Here is a 16990-nt window from a genome sequence, read left to right as displayed (position 1 = left end):
TGAAGGGCTGGAAGGTGATGCAGAAGAAAGTGCTACTGTCGTGCAGTGCAGCGCAGTATATATGCCGTGAGAGGGCGGCACCTGTGCTTGTTCCTGAGGTCAATGAGCTTGACAATACTATTGTAGGGTCTTGCGCAGAAAATGGCGTTGGATGGGGCCTTTTCTTTATGCAGACAATCGGGTTGTACTCAATGTCGGTACGCGGTTGAAAGAGATCATTGGAAAACAAAGCCAACGGATCCGATGCCATTCGCATCAGAACATACTCATTGTTTCGATGATGCTCACTGTTGGAGTATCGTGTTGCGAGAAGCACAGGGCCGGGAAACCCCCTGGCCGCAGCCAGAACGAACAATGTCTGATAAGCATTGCTCGATCAGGAAAGACGTCTCGCATGCTCCAGAATCATTCTTCTCATACTTCTGACCATTGGATTGCCATCAAAGCTTCGCCTTTTTCTCCCTTGGGAGGTGAACTTCCTTCAGCATCTTGCTACCAACATCAAAGGGCTCGCAAGGCAGACTGCAAGCCACAAACCTTGCCGGCTTGTCCTTTGAAGCATTCGTCCAGCGATGCATCGTGCCTCTCTGAATAATATGATCCTGCATACCATCAGCTCCCTTCCACGTAGATTTAAAGTCGTATACTCACGCCAGGATACAGCCTCACAACCTCTCCACTATCAAGCTCATGATCAATCTCCCCAATCACGCAGATCGAGTAGTCAACGCTAACAGTCTGATGCATCTGACTGCTCGCTCCCGGCTCCAGATCCACGACTACCAGATTACTTCCAGGCTGAGGCAGAACAATATCTCTCCGCTTGTAGCTTGTCACGGCGTCTTCCGCGCGGTAGGCTTTGACATCGATATCGTCGGTGAGGCCTGCTGGAACGCTCCCGACGGAGTAGGAACGTGCCATGCCGCCGAAACCTGGGTTGTAGTTGTAGACTTGAGCGGGAGAATCTGCGTAGATGCTTTTGCCGGTGAAGTCGTGGGTGGTGATGTAGCGCTTGCAGAGACGGAGACCTTTGGCGCCGGCGGAAGACATGGCTGTGATGTTAGCTGCTGTAGATGGCTTGAGTGTCGGCGTCAGGGTCTTGTTCTAACGGCTGATGTTGGAGGAGCAAAGTTATTTCTCCCTCGTCAACCAGCATGGTCGGCTGTGGACCTGATGCTCAACCCGAGATGGTACCGGCAGAGGTTCCTTCGGAGCTGATCCGCACAAGACCGTATTATCAATCAGTATCGGGCAGACGTCTCCGCTTCTCGCTTCTCGGTTCCCCGGGTTGGACTACGAAGTATAGCACCCTTGCTCCACACCCCACAAGCGAATCCGAAGTCCAGGCTCGTCTGATGAAGTTCCCCGGTACTCATGTACTCTCAGTTTTGCAAGGCCGAGGCCTCGTGAGCCATTGCGAGCTTTCACCTTGGCTCAAGTCTCTTGGTATCAGAAGGTGCTTCCCCGTTTCAGGTCGTACAGTGACCGCTTGAGCGAATTATGTCTGTCGATGGCACAACCTAAGTCCATATCGCTCGATGACAAACCGGCGGGGAAGCCAAACGATGATGATTGCACGTACGAGCATGTAGGGCAGGCTGCCGGATGCCGAGATTGTTGTTCATTCAACGATCACGTTGGATGGACATGCTGTACGAGTAGAGTCTCGGGAGGGTATACTCCAGTGATCGTGTCGAGTCGATTTCAGGCTCCTCATTCTTTGTGGTGTTGTTGAAATAGAAATGCCTCGTCCTCATCGTCGTCATTTCCACGTGAACCAAATCTCTTGATCCCTGCCATTCCCCCGCAATTTCCGGGGATAATTAATCAGGGTCTCCTCCTCGACCTCGCACCTCTCCCATGCGTTTGCTCATGCTCATCACTCAACTCATACTACACACACCTTGTCCAAAACATCCCAGGTCATTCCATGTCCAATCACTGACGACATCACGATGAGTTCGTGTCGGATCGAAAGAAAGCGAGCTCATGACCGCGAGGCTCAACGGGCCAGCCGAGCGAAGACCAAAGCCAAGATCGAGCACCTCGAGAAGACCGTCAAGGATTTGACCGAGGCGAGCGGCAACAATCGAACCAACTATCTCGCTCAGCATGCCTCCGAACAGGCGCAGGAGATCGATACGCTGCAGAATCTGGTGACCAAGATCCGTACTCTGATCAACGACGCAACGAAACCCGAGGCAGGCCAGCCCGCCATTACCGCAGCGCCCAAGTCCGAAGACGACTCGCCGGAATCTGCGACCGACTTTACAAACAGCGCGCACACGAACAAAGCCCGGTCCAACAGCAGCAGTTCCGCATCACCGAGCGAGGACCAGTGGGATCCGCCTGAAGCCAGCAAAACGAACGAACGAGAATTGAAGCCTATAGCAAGAGCAGCGTCCTCTACAAGGAATTTGATGGTGTTGGGAGTGAATATGCTATGTGAGAATACCGACGACAACAGCTACTCAACTCGCCTGAATCAAGCTCTTGAAAGGGTAGAGCAGACACCGGACAACCTCTCGAATGAGGATGAGGATCAGGACATCCTCGTCCGCGCCATGGTTTTTGGCTGGGATGCGGCCGAGCGTGTTCACCACTTCGACATCGGCTGGAGATTCCTTCGCGCCCTGGACGAAGGACTTTGGTGGCGCGCTGGTGCTTGTGAACGATTTGCAAATACCTGGCAGATGAGGAATACACTGTAAGTGCAGGCTGTTCTCAGGCCCGAAGTCTTCTAACAACCAAAACCCTCCCAGCGTCCACAAAATCCACCCAAAGAACCAGAAACGCCGCATTCTCTCCGACGTCGCCCAACCTACAATCCAACAACAAGCATCCCTCGGCCATCCCGCCGTCGCCGACTACTTCGTCTGGCCGGACGTCCGCAACGTCATTGTAGCCAACGGCATCAGGCACATCAGCGGCAAATCCACCATCGCATTCGCCGAGTCCTTCCGCTTCATCTGGCCGTACGAGCTACGAGACATGTACAAAGTCAACAAAACGACAGGAATGTGCGAAGTGTCAGAACACTTCAAGAAGAGCGTAAACAGTCTGAGCTCTTATCGCATGGAGCATCACAGTTTGCTGCCGTACTTCTCACAGCCAATTGCGACGCCAACGGCGACTGGCTTGGCGGAGAAGACGGGCAAGGAGAGAGTTGACGGCAATGAGGATACAACTGAAGTCACAATCACGGAGATGCCCACGGTCAGGACGGGCGGCCATGGTAACGACGCGCTGAATGCTTGCTCAAGTGGCATCATGCAGGATGTGGCGGATTGGATGACGCCGTTCCAGATGGATCTTGGAACCAACGAGGCGGCGGTCTTTGGCATCGACTCTTATACGCTGGCTCAAGAGATTGGGATGGCGCAGTGGCCGGCGATTTGAAGAGCCGTCGGATCGGCTCTTGCTATTGCTATTGCGCGCGGGTTGCTTTGACTGACATACAACATCTGCCCGCTTCCCTACGCCGACGGTGCATACACACTGACGGCGAAGCCGGGTTCCCTTAACAAGTCCACGGACCAATAGGGCCCCTTCGGGCCTGCTCAGAGGGATGTTCTCTCGAGAACGTCCTCGAACGGTCAGCCACCTGGCGTTCCTTCGCGTATCGGAGACCACTGGAGAAACGACAAAGAAGGCAAGGCAGCGATGTCTTTGTCATGCAAAGTACTCACTGGTTGAAAGCTCCATTCACAATGGTGATGCCCGTACAATGCCAACGTCTTCACAACGCAATCCAACGCTTTGTGCTTTGTTTGTTGGAGAGACAATGTCAATGGGTTCAGCGTCGTGCGTCGACATCTGCTTTCTCACGACCTTTATCATTCTCCTTCCCCGCTGGCTAGAGGGTCCGTTCTGGCATACTCTAACAACGTCCTCTTCAGACTTTTGAGACCTCTTCAACTTGACCCACACTTCAGTTTAGTCCACGAAAGACCACATTCTGAAGAGAAAAAGACACTTCACTTGCAATCATGGACAGAAGAAACATGAGTCGCAACACCAACTTCTTTGCTATTTTCGACCAGGCTGGCCCTGGCGAGCACGAGGACCTTCTCATGCCCGGTTCAGACGACCGTGACGATATGGTGATCCTGGACGAATGCCTACGTGAGCTGGAAATTGCTCAAGCGGGCGGAGGTTCAATAAGAGGAACAATTGCATACCGCCGCACCCAAGTCGCCATCCTCAGGGTCGAGCTCGCCTACCTGAACATGTATGCCCACATCGATCTCGAGGGAGTCGGTCGTGTTGGTCTTTTCACTCGGGAAGACTACATGGCTGTCAAGCAAATACTAGAGCGTCACAGCCGTTTGCTTCAAGCCTCCCGCAATTCCAACACCCCGACGGTCTTTCCGTCGGAGATTTCAATCTTCTACCCTACCGGACCTGGCGATGTCACCGCTCAGACTTGGCAAGAGCGCGTCGCTTTCCTGCAACACTGTAGAGAACGACTCGCCTTGGATGGCTCCCTGTCCCTCGCGCGACTCAGCGAAACAATGATTCTCAATGGACGGGAGCGACTGCACATGGACCGTATCTTCGAACGCGCCATCGCTGTCACTGAATGGTACTTCACGCGCGACGCAAATACCGAGACGGGTCCACGATTGCCCTTTGGTACTGTTCCGGGGCGATACGGTGATAGGGATTACGATTATTACTATGATGATCCTAACAATGATGACGATGACAGCGTCGATCCGAGCCATGCCGAATGGGTCTCTATTCTGGATGAGATTTTCGAGGAAGGGCCCTTCGACGCTACTAGATATCGTGGTCCTGTACCTCAAGAGCCCGTTCACGCCGATCCGATGGCAGCTGCATTTGAAGAGCAGGAGAGGCAGCATGAGGAACGTGTGGGTGAGCTGGCACTTGCGCAAGCTGGTCCAGGGTCAGAACCCGGGACTATTGAATACTGTCGCGCGCAAGTGCTCATCTTCACCCTGGAGCTGGATACTGTGTCTTCGTGGGGTTACGTAACACTTGAAGGAGTCGATCGAGTCGGCCTCTTCACGCTCCAGGACCAGCTCTGGTTCGAGAATCTCCTCCTCGACCGACTCAACGAGCTGAAAACCAGCATCAACGCCGGCCAACCGTTGACCTTCCCACACCGCGATCCAATCTTTCATGGCCCTCAGCCTCATGTTGCTGCCCTTCACACCCTTCAAGATCGTGTTGCTGCGCTTGAGCATTCCAGAGAGCGCATGAATCGCGACGGTTCCCTTTCACTGGAGCGACGCGGCGGGATGATCATTCTCAACAGCAACGACCGTGTGCGCATGGATCGCATCTTTCAGCGCCAGATCGCCGTCACTCAGTACTACTTCACCCACGACGAAGGCGACTCCGTCATCCCGGACATGATGCACTGGATGGGTGTCGACTCCAATGAACCCTGGATAGGGCCGCGGCCCGAGCACGAGCCTCCACCAACGCACAGCATTCTCGACAGGTTTCGTGAGTGGGCTTATATGCTCGAGGTAGTTTTCGAGAACGGCCTTCGTCATACATCCGATGAAGGTGTTGCTCAGCAGATTGCGCGGGTCACAGAGGCGGACGTCGTCGCAGACAATCCTTGTGGCATCTGCCAGGAGGATTACGAGGCTGGTGAGGAGCGGTCTACCTTGCCGTGTGCGCACCAGTTTCATAGATTTTGTGTTACACGTTGGTTGATTTCAGGTGGTAGCTGTCCCTATCGGTGCCCACGGCCGTCTGCTTGAAATGGAAGATGGATCCAAATGTCGGCTTACATGCCGACGGCGGCCCTTGGGTGGCGAGACTGACTTGGTCGCAGGCCTAAAGCTACCTACCACTGGAGTCATAGCATGGTACATAGTGAGACTACAACCATATTCTTCCTTCAACATGTATTGGTTGCTGACCGAAATGTTCTCCCAGTCTCCAGTCGATGTCAAATGCCATTATGCAAGATTGTCTACAAGTCACACGTGTTCGGCTTCGAGCGTGGGCCTCTTCTCTCGTGGCACGTCCATAGTCCCGACGTCATCTACTTGCGATACTCCCTCCTCCAGCCGTTCGGGTGTCCTGCATAGCCCTTGCACGCAGCATGAAGACGATCGTGGCTCCATTCTACTCCCTGGCAGTGAGCTCGATTGATTGTCGTGGAATGGTTCTGGGGTATGATCCAATCTACGACAGGCCCGAACTTAGCAGGATTCAGCTATCTAGCAGTAATCCCCTGGGTATCCACGAAGGCGACGACCCGCCGAGAAGGAGACATTCTCGATATACTGACAATGTTTCCGACCGGACTATTGCTTATCTCGTCGAAACATTCAAGGATTAGGCAATGCAGTAGAGGATCTAGGTAGGTCTGTATTCTCTCTGAGGATATCCAATCCACGACTTAAGGCAGAGGAGAGAGGATCCACGAGAACTGTATGGGATTCATGGCGAACAATCCAATAAGGATCCAATCCAACAAGCTCACTGCCACTTGGGCCGCCCTGCACATGACAAAGAGGTCGAGCTGACATCGCCATTGTGGTTTATCGAAACCCTTGATCAAGCACTCAGCTCGAGGCAAACAATGGTCGAGCTGACATCGCCATTGTGGTCAATCGAAACCCTTGATCAAGCACTCAGCTCTAGGCGAACAATGGCAGTGCCAGGACAAAGAACGCCCTTACAAAGCGATCGACTTTACAGTTGCTTGTCCAGTGTTTGTCCGGGAGACAATGTGAAAGGCCCGATCTCAATGGCACAACTGCTCCTCGAAGGCATTTATACTGCCTCTGATCTGCTGGCTGAGAGGCTTGTTCCTGCATACTCAGATCAACTCTTCCGACTATTTACACTCCAAGCCACAGCACGCACTCTCCCTAGAGACCCTCCAGAAGACTCCACTATTGTAATCATGGACGGCCGCATTCCGACTGCAGCCGCAGTCGCAATCCAATTAGCCGCAATCCAAATGCACATGCTCGAGCAAATCAGACTCGATGACGCCAGAATCAATCAGGCTGGTCCTATTGACGAAGTAGCCGTACTCGCGCAGATCAGACTCGATATAGCTTCCGAAATGAGCGATGGTGTCTTGGATGCTCGTGGAACTGCTGTCAACGCGCAGCCTCTCGAAGGCTTGGAAGAAGACGGGACTCTCCAACAGCCAACATCGTGGTACAGAACACCTGTCAATCGTGACGAAGAGAACCTTCGCGCGAGAGTTAGGCAAGCGAGGATCACGCCCGCAGACACGATCCGTGAAAGAGAGCTTCTGCAGCAGGAACGACAGCGCGAGCTTGCAACAGCTCAAGCGGAACCAGTCCCAAACATGGGCTCCCCCGAGGATACCCGCATTCAGCTCCTCATCTACAAGATCGCGTTGCACGACGCCGATGTGAATGAGTACGTCGCGCTCTCTTGGCTTGACCCCGTTGGCCTCTTCACCACGGAAGACAAAGTTGCCTTCATGTCAATCCTCCGATCCAACATCCAAACTTGGGAACACCCGTTCGGCGAACCTGACGATTCTCTCCCACCTCGACACATTCGTCGTTCCGGGCCTGAACTCGACACTCAGACCTGGTCACAACGTATAGAGTACCTCCAAGAGAACAGAGAGCGCCTCGCAGCAGATTGTCTTCTGGCTCTCGCGAACACTGGCGCAGAGGACTTGTATCTCGGTTGGACGCACCGGCAGAACATGGATCGCATCTTGCAGCGTGCCATCACTGTTACTAAGTCACATCGACATCCGCACTTCTATTGCACACCCAATATTGACCCGTTCATTACTAAACACGCACTATTCGAAAGCCCTTATTAAGGCCGTTCTAACGAACCCGCATTTACCCCGCTGCCCTTAAAACCTACGCCGCTACTGGAGTTTAAAGATTTACCTTGTTGCCCCCTTTGGGGTGCAAATTTTGCTAAACTCCGGGATTTGGCCCCCACCTCCGAAACCTTATTCCGACCTTACCTCCCCTATACTCGGAATATTCCCTATTTAGGGCATTATACAAGGAAGGTTTACAACCTGTACTACAACACTTTAACATACTATAATACAACTAATACGCCGCCGATTCGGACGCCGTGTAGCCCGTTTGAAAGCCCTCGACGAGAGCTTTTATTCTAGCTATTAAACGCCTAATTTAGTCGAATTTTAAAAGAGCTAAAGGCTAAACAAGAGTAGTGTTCCTAGGATACACAAACATATATATACACATACACTTAGTTCTCTCTACACTAGAGTTACCTGTTGTCCTACGCCGCCGAGAGAGGAAGCTAAAGGAGCAGAGTAGTTTAGTAAGGACGAATTTGCACCTCTAGGGATTAGAGTAGTAGTACTAGCTATATAGCTAGTGTTAGAAGCACCTCGAGGGGGAGTGTAGGCTTGCACCGAAAACAAATGGTTGTAGAATGTAACGAGTCGATTCGATAAGGAAGGGAATAGACAAGAGCGTCCCCCGAGGCTATGTACCCGCCCTTCGTGTTGCCAAATGCGTCCCTCCGCCTAGACCAGGCACCGGTCGCAGTCCGACGTCCGCTTAGGGGCTATCGTGCGCCCGTAAGGTTCGTCCCTCTACAGGATGTCCTAGTCTGGGCTAGATAAGATAGCACCGGTAATCTGTAGTGCTAGGATAGTCCAGGTTGGGACAGGTAGGGGGCGTTATCGTAAGGGTGTCCTTACATTGCCCCCCTCCCCTCTCTACAACTGACCTCAGTTGCGGTGGAAAATTCATAAGCTGTTAGCTGCTAGATGTCCCAATCTGGAAGGATTTGCGGGTCCGTGGCGTCGCTATATTAATTTAATTCTTCTTCCAAACTTTCTCTCTTCTTTACTAACTACCAAAAAGTAAGTAATCTGGGGTGGTGCTAGTATAGTCTAGTTTAGGTCTAGCAAGGCTAACATTGGCGCAGACACGCCATGTCTTCCGCCGCCGCGGCCCTCGTGCGCAACGATTACGCTAAAAAGGTCCGCAACGGGGCTTTTAACCACAATCCGTGCTTTAATTGCATTAAAGACGTCAAGCTAAACAAAGACTTGACCAAACTGTGCTAGTTAGGGCTAGAGAAACCTATTAAGGGCATTACTGCTAAATGCGCCGGCTGTCTGGACGACAGAAATGCCGATTGCTTCCAGGTAGGATATTTCTAGACTGTTCTAGAGTCTTCTGGATCCAGGCTGACCCTAAATAGCTCCCTCCGGCCCGTAAGGGCGAGTAGGACACTATTAATGCCCAGATTTAAGCAGAGTACGCTAATCCGGTAGTAAACGCGGACAATAGGAAGAAGTTAAGGAGCAAGGTGCTCCTATTTGCTAGTTCGATTAAGTTGTATGTGCCGTTCTGGCTTATTTTGGACTAGTATGCTAACAGTTGGCGCCTTAGGGAGCTAGGAAACAGCGTTCGCGGCCCGGAGGGTCTTACTTTGCACCAGGGTACCCGCGAGTAGGACACGACGGGTCAAAAGGTTAAGAAGCGGGACAGGTCGGCCGCTGCTTATATAGAGAAGGCCGTAAGTGTACCGTTCTAGCGCAATTTAGGCTATGCTAACGCTAGGATGTAGGAGCAGGCTGCTACCGGGACCCCGAGGGCCAAGAGAAGCCGCCTAATTAATCCAAAGGGCGCTATTACGGTCTAGTCGTTAACAGACAAGCTTAACAAGTACAAGACTGCCTTGCATCGCAACAGCAAGGCCCTAGAGAGGTTTAATTCGTACGCTAGGGGTACGGGAAAGACTAACAGGGAGGCGTTAAAGGCTTTGGTAAGCACTACGGCCGCTTAGGAGCGTAGAGAGGACGCTTCGGACGAGGATAGCGATGATTAAGCCAGTTTGGTCTAGTTAGCTCTAGCAGTGTGCAGGGTATAACAGATAACGCTATTACGCAGAGTAATAGGGCCCTTTTAAGTTATAATAGCGCAGAATAGCTTGACGTGGACCAGAATGGTCCAGAATGGAAAACCTTGACACCCAAATGAAATCCCTAGAATTATTAAAAATATTAAAGTCCAATGTTATAAAGCAAAAAAGGATTGAAAAATTGACCAAGGGGGTTAGCGTTTTTTCTGGAATTTACCGCGCGCAGTCGGTCCTTTCTGGCCTATTCTGCGCCGGTAGGCCTGCATTGCTGCCGGGCTAATGTTAACTGCTGCTTCCCAGGAGTTCTTAGACTAGTCGTAGTCTTTCCACTTAATAAGGTACTCCCGATTGTTTAGTTCGTCTACACGTTCGGCCAAAATGGCCTCGACTTCGTATTTATTGTCCTCTCCTACGTCGTATCGCATTATCCTGTCCTGTTTGCGACCAAACTAGTCCGGGATAGATAGTTCTAGCAGAGAAACATAGAAGGTTAGGTAGATCTTTAGTAAGTCTGGTAGATCGAGCGTGTATGCGACGCGGTTAATGACCGCTTTTACCTTATAAGGCCTAATGTATTTGTGATCGAGCTTCGCCGAAGGTCTTAGTAACCTAATGTTGCGTATGTTAAGGTAGACTTCGTCTCCGACGTTAAAGGAGATGTCCTTCCTGTGCTCGTTCGCCTACTTAGCCATTTGCTTCTTTGTTTTGGCCAGTCTGACCCGCAGTTTCTTCTAGTTGGAGATAACGCGGTCCGCAAGTTGTGCGGCGAACGGGGCTTCTCGTCCATTCTGGCGTAGTCTAGGCTAGTAGCACCGCCGAGGGTCCTGTGTCGTGTACGCCTAGAATGGCGTAACCCCTGTTGCGGAGTGTACGCTGTCGTTGTACGAGAATTCCGCAGTAGAGAGTAGGGAGGCCTAGTTGTCCTGTTTATAGTTGCAGTATGTGCGAAGATACTGCTCTAGCGTCTGGTTTTAGCGCTCTGTTTGCCCGTCTGTTTAAGGGTAGAACGCTGTGCTCAGTTTCCGGCGTATGCTAAGGCAGAAACAGAACATGCTCTAGAATTTTGAGGTTAGGATAGGTCCTCGATCCGACGTAATCGTAGCTAGTGCGCTATAGAGTCGTACGACTTCCCTTATAAACACCTCTGCGAGCTCTGCTACGGTAATCGTCTTCTTGCATAGCGTATAATAGACTATTTTGGTACATCTGTCCACGATCACTAGGATTAAGTCGTAAGCCTGGCCTAGAAGCATGCTAGGTAGCAGGTCCGTTATGAAGTCTAGCGTTACATCCTCCTATAGTGTGAGCGATAGTAGCTCTGCGTGCAGCAATCTGTAAGGTTTGTGCCGCCGTAGCTTTGCCCTGCTGTACGCTTAATACGTTCGTATGTAGTCCTTAACGTATTTCCTCATTTTGGGCTAGTAGAAACTCCTTTGTAGAAGTTCGAGCGTTCGAGAGAAGCCGAAGTGCCCTGCTATAGGGTCGTCGTAGCATTCCTAAAGTAGTTAGAGTCTTATGCTTCCTTTAGGTACATAGGCCTTGCCGTCTATATACGCGACTCTATCCTCGTTAGTCTATCGATCTGCCTAGAAAGCAGGTTCCGCTTAGTCCTTCTCCTCGTTAATCCTGTTAAAGGTCGGATCTTTTAAGAGGGCGCGTTTTAGGCGCGTTTTTAGGTCTGGGGCGTCCTTTACTGCCCCTACGTGCCTTACTAGTCTATTATAGTCTAGATGCGGTTAGAATGCCGTCTAGAGGAGCTGCAAGCTTGTAGACGACTCCTCGTCTGTGGCCTACCGTCCAGAGTAGTCCTTGTCCGTAAGGTCGGGCCTTCTGCTTAGTGCATCCGCCGCCCTATTAGCCTTGCCGGGTCTGTAAATAGTCCTAAAGTCGATCTGCGACAACTACTCGGCCTATCTAACCTGCCGCCTGGACAAGGTCTTAGTCGTTATAAGAGTTTGCAGGTTTGCATAATCCGTTAGTAGTTCGACCTAGTGTCGAGCCCCCTCTAGGTATTGTCTAAAGTGCTTAAAGGAGTCTACAACTGCTAACAGCTCAGCGTCTTCTGTAACGTAGTTCCGTTCTGCCGCGATTATCTTTCGTAAGAAGTATAATATAGGGAACTACTGCTTCTTGCTGTAGTCTTCGTATAGTTAGCTTAGGATGCCCGAGATCGCCTCGCTTAAGGCGTCGGTTTCTACCCTATAGGGCAGTTCTAGGTTAAAATAGCGCAGGATAGGAGCTTCTGAGAACCTTTTCCGCAACTCGTCGAAGGAAAGCACAGCTTGCTCGTCGAGCTCTAAGTATGCTCGTTCCTTCTTGCGTTAGTTTACTGCCTTTTTCCCCTCCGTGTAGCGGTTAAGTGCCGCAGCGAGGCGTAAGAAGCCCTTGATAAAGCGCCTATAGTAGTTCGCGAAGCCGATAAAGACCCTGATGTTATGTATTAACCGGGGAAGTAGCCACTCCTGGACCGATCTGACCCGTTCTAGGTCGATCTCCAGCCTATTACGTGTAATAACGTACCCGAGGTAGTCGACGCGGTCCTTGTGGAAATCGCACTTAGATAGGTTGGCGTACAACTTGTGTTTCCGGAGGCGCTCTAGCACCTCCCGGACGTAGCCCTCGTGCTCCTCTACTGTTTTGGAGTATATAAGGATGTCGTCGAGGTAAACGACGTAGAATACGTCGATTAGCCCTACTAATACGCTGTTAATGAAGTTTTGGAACACCGCGGGGGCATTATAGAGCCTAAAGGGCATTATAGTGTATTCGAAATGGCCGTATCTGGTCCGGAAGGCTGTCTTCTACTCGTCGCCTTCCCGGATACGGATACGGTGGTACGCGTAGCGGAGGTCTATCTTCGTAAAGTACCTGGCGCTAGCTAGCTGGTCTATTAACTCGGAAATCAAGGGAAGACCCCCCCTGTTCTTCACTGTAACCGCATTTAGGCCGCGGTAGTCGACATAGAGGCGGAGTGTGTTGTCCTTTTTCCTCGCGAAGAGGATTGGCGCGCCCGCCGAGGACGTCGAGCGGCGAATAAAGCCACTCTTTAGATGTTTAGGGAGCTGCTTGCGCATTGCATCTATCTCTGCCTCCGATAGAGCGTACATAGGGCTAAATAGAACCCTTGCTCCCTTAACTAGGTCGATCCTGAGATCGTGCGGTCTATGCAGTGCTAACTTGCTAGCTAACTCCTCCGAAAAGACGTCGGAGAAGTTAGAATACGCCGTTGGGACGCTATTCTAGTCTAGTTCGAGTCTATCCTCGACTTCTTAGATCGATATAATATAAAGAGCTGCCTCGACTTTACCGAGACACTCCCGGTAGAACTTATCCGGGGACACTACCGCTATTGCTTGACGCTTTCGAGGTTTCTGCCTCTAGAAGACCTCCTTTAGAGCGAAGTCAATACCCGGGTTGTACTTCTCGAGCTAGGGCATGCCGAGCACGACTTCGAAACCGTAGATACGTCCTACCTTAAACGTGTCTACGCACCCCTGCGCCTTGCTAGAGGTGTCTATAGCCTTGTAGGAGTTTCTCGTTTCTCCAAAGACCTGCAGGCTCTGGCTATTTAGAGTTAGGTACTTTGTCTAGGTAGATAGCTCGGAAACCGTCTACCCTATTTCCTTTGCTAGCATAGAGTCGCAGAAGTTGTCCTAGGCGCCGCTATCAATTAGGCCCCGGACCCTTCTAGACTCCCCTAGGCCGTTTAGCGTCAACTCGACGCTAATTAGGCGCCCTTGCTAGGCGCGGCGCTTTCCTAGCTTAGCCGAGCGCCGCTAATCCTTATTATAGAGGACTTAGCCTACCTAAGCAACAGCGTCTACTTAGGGGGCGTCTCTTTCCCCGAATCCTTCTACAGGTGCTAGTTAGTGCAGTCGCGGCGGATATGCCCGACCTGTTAGCATCCGTAGCACGTAGCCTTAGAGGGGGCCTTCGGGTTCTGTTCGCCATCGCTAGTCCTTGCCTTCTTGCCGTCCGGAGCAGCAGAGCCGTCGCTAGGGCGCTTCTTCGCCTGCTTAGCGGACCTTTTAGCAGCCTGCCTCTTACGAGCCTCCTATTTAGAACCCTCGTTAGTACGGTAGGCCTTTTTGGCCCTCTCCTCGGCGTCTACTAGGTTTAGTAGGGCGGTAGGGTAGTTCGAGAGGCGGTTACGAAGGGTCTATAGAAGGGCGCTGTAGAACCTAAGGATCTTCTTGCTATTGTCCCTTTTATCGAGCTCCTTCTAGAGTGTCTTTAGCTCCTCGAGGAGTTCTTCCGGCGTGCGGTTACCTAGGGTAACCTTTTTCAGCTTCTCGTAGGCCTTCTCGCGCTGTTCGGTCTCTGTGCCTATCGAGTTAAGCATAACCTCCTTTATTATGGACTAGGTTAGCTCAGACTAGTTGTTAAGGCCGTCGACGTAGCGTTCCTAGTAGTCTTGCTAGAGCTTTCCTATGTAGTCGGCAGTAAAGTCGACCTTGCGGTCTTCGCGTTCGGCGAATCCTTCGTGTCGTCTAAAGGCTCTTTCGAGGGCTCGGACCTAGTCGTCGTAGCTCGCACGCGACTTGCCCTCGAAGACTAGTAGCTCCTTTAACTTAGGGAGGTTATCCCTCGTTTTGGTGTGCTAGTTAGGTTCGGAGAAAAGGTAGCGGAGGGTAGCCGTCCTTAGGTTCCCTTCTAGCGTAGGATAGTCTAGTTCGGCACGGAGTTCCTTAATCTTCTGCTAAAGGGTCAAGAACTCGAAGGTAGCGCGGGCGACTTCGTTGTCGTGCTCCTAGGTAGCCCTTTCTTCCGCGGTCTCTCCCGAGCTAGGCTAGTTAAGAAGGTTAACGTCCTGTAGTTAACTAGCAGGCGTAGCCAATAGCTCCGTAGAGGGAGCGCTTGCCTGCTGTCGGGCGGAGGTATTAGGAAGGGAATCGTCCTAACAACGGGTAATCTTTAGAGCTATGTCGGTAGTTTTCGGTATAGTTATACGGTTGTTTTTAATCGAATCGAATGTTAGAAGCACCTTAAGGGGGAGTGTAGGCTTGCACCGAAAACAAATAGTTGTAGAATGTAACGAGTCGATTCGATAAGGAAGGGAATAGACAAGAGCGTCCCCCGAGGCTATATACCCGCCCTTCGTGTTGCCAAATGCGTCCCTCCGCCTAGACTAGGCACCGGTCGTAGTCCGACGTCCGCTCGGGGGCTATCGTACGCCCGTAAGGTTCGTCCCTCTACAGGATGTCCTAGTCTAGGCCAGATAAGATGGCACCGGTAATCTGTAGTGCCAGGATAGTCCAGGTTGGGACAGGTAGGGGGCGTCATCGTGAGGGTGTCCTTACAGCTAGATACTCTATATAGAGTATAGGCCTACCTTTCCCTAGAGACAAAGGTTGTCCCGAACCTGCTACGGCTACCCGCAGAACGCCTCTAAAGCCTGCTATAAAGACGCACGTTACTGTAGGCTAGAGTACTTCCTAGAAGTAGAGGTATATTTATATATCTCTTCTCTCCTCTTTAAAGTATACCTTCTCCTATACTCCTACTTTGTATAGTAGGGAGAAGAGTACCCTAGTATCGTAAGTAGGCTAGGACCCGAACGCGATTGGAAATAGAGACGAACAAGCAGCCCTCTTGGCGTAAGACTGCTAAGCCTCTTTTTAAACAATAAACAATAATAATAAGACAATGTCTACTAAGACGGAAATAATAGACGCAGGTACCCCTTAGACTCTAAAAGCTACGGCTAGAGGGGACGAGGAAGTTACGTTTAAGTCTCTTAAAACCCTGCCGTCGCCGAAGGAACTACTAAAAAGAACCGGCATTCCTTTCCTACCTAGGAAAAGGCAAAACCCCTTCGAATTTAGTAGCTCCCTAACTCGTAGCCCTTCTCTCGGAAAGAAACAAACACTCTCTCGCATGCCCGCGAACGAGAAGATCCTACAAGCCCGACAGCTACTAGTCGAAGCGGCGGGGGATCTAGGCGGGTTTCTAAAAGAACAAACCCGGGTTCTCGACCTTCTTAAAGTCTTTCGGCACTTTACCGAGCGTACAGACTTTAGGATAACGTCCTAAATCCTCGTAAAGCAAGTCTCGAACCTAGAAACGACAACAAAGAAACTAGCAGCATAGGCGAAGAAGCCTACTTTCGTAGACGTTATTAAGGGAGATAGCGGATCCGCTACCTCTACCTCTACCTCCTCGATAACAAAGACAATATAACAACAATAACAACAATAATAACAATAGTAGACGACCGTCTCCTAGAGGGCTAGCAAGCCGAAAGAATAAGTAGAACCGATGCCTCTTATCCTTGTACTAAAGGATAAAGAGAAGGAACTTAACTAGATTGCAACCCGAGACAAAATTAACGACGCTCTTAAAGGCGAAGACTAAGAGCTAGCTGTCCTTGCGATAAAGAAATTATTTCGGGGTAATATTATCCTAAACTTTGTAACAGAGAAAGCCCGCTAACGAACAATCGATAGCCTTACTAAGGTTACCGATATCGTAGGCGAGGTACAGGTAATAGAGGACTCTCTCTAGTATAAGGTCGTAGTCTACGGCGTCTCGACTGCGAACTTTAATACGCTAACGGGCCTATAGGACATTTAACGAGAAATTAAGACCTTTAATAGAGGTCTTAAACTCGTAGGCACCCTAATTTAGCTAACAAACGAAGAGAGAAGAAGGACTCTTACTAGGGCGACAGTTCTAGTAGGTTTTGCTACCGAGGAGGAGGCAAAAAGGGCTATTTAAAACTGTCTATACGTAGGCGCGGACAGCCTAAGAGTCGAGAAGGCGAAGGATCGTATATAACAGAAAGGGAGGCCCCTAGAACGTTCTACATATTAGAATACTCTCTACGGATCTTCTACGTTAATCTTAACCGATCTATCGAGGCTATAGAGTCTACCTTAGACGTCGCGGTTAAGTAGAAAGCCGACCTTCTACTAGTCTAGGAACCGTAGACTATAGAAGACCTGATAACAGGCTATAAAGAGACAAGATCTATCGCATACCGGGAGTATAACTAGCTATTCCTAACGACTACGGATTCGACGATCCGGCTAAGAACAATGCTATATATTAGTACAAGACTTAACGTTAATATCTCTCCTATTTTATTAGACGACAGCGACATACTTTCCTTTGTTATTTTAGATAAGAAGGGCAACAAGATCTA

At 50.7% G+C, this 16990-nt stretch overlaps 2 protein-coding genes across 2 annotated transcripts; one reads left to right on the top strand and one right to left on the bottom strand.

The window, feature by feature from the left end:
• Nucleotides 1-476: 476 nt before the first annotated feature.
• Nucleotides 477-1011, bottom strand: MYCGRDRAFT_30783 (uncharacterized protein; the record flags this gene model as incomplete). Its single annotated transcript, XM_003847613.1, has 2 exons — nucleotides 477-602; nucleotides 652-1011. Coding segments are annotated over 2 exons (486 nt in total), but the record flags the coding sequence as incomplete, so codon positions are not given.
• A 944-nt stretch (nucleotides 1012-1955) lies between these two features.
• On the top strand, nucleotides 1956-2711 carry MYCGRDRAFT_51492 (uncharacterized protein; the record flags this gene model as incomplete). The annotated part of the gene is made up of 1 exon (XM_003847639.1): nucleotides 1956-2711. The coding sequence occupies one exon, from the start codon at nucleotides 1956-1958 to the stop codon at nucleotides 2709-2711; it is 756 nt and encodes a 251-aa protein (XP_003847687.1).
• Between the last annotated feature and the right edge of the window lie 14279 nt (nucleotides 2712-16990).

This window comes from Zymoseptoria tritici, chromosome 13 (assembly GCF_000219625.1).
Source record: "Zymoseptoria tritici IPO323 chromosome 13, whole genome shotgun sequence".
In the NCBI taxonomy this organism is placed as follows: Eukaryota; Fungi; Ascomycota; class Dothideomycetes; order Mycosphaerellales; family Mycosphaerellaceae; genus Zymoseptoria; species Zymoseptoria tritici.
This window is presented reverse-complemented; position numbering and strand designations above follow the sequence as displayed.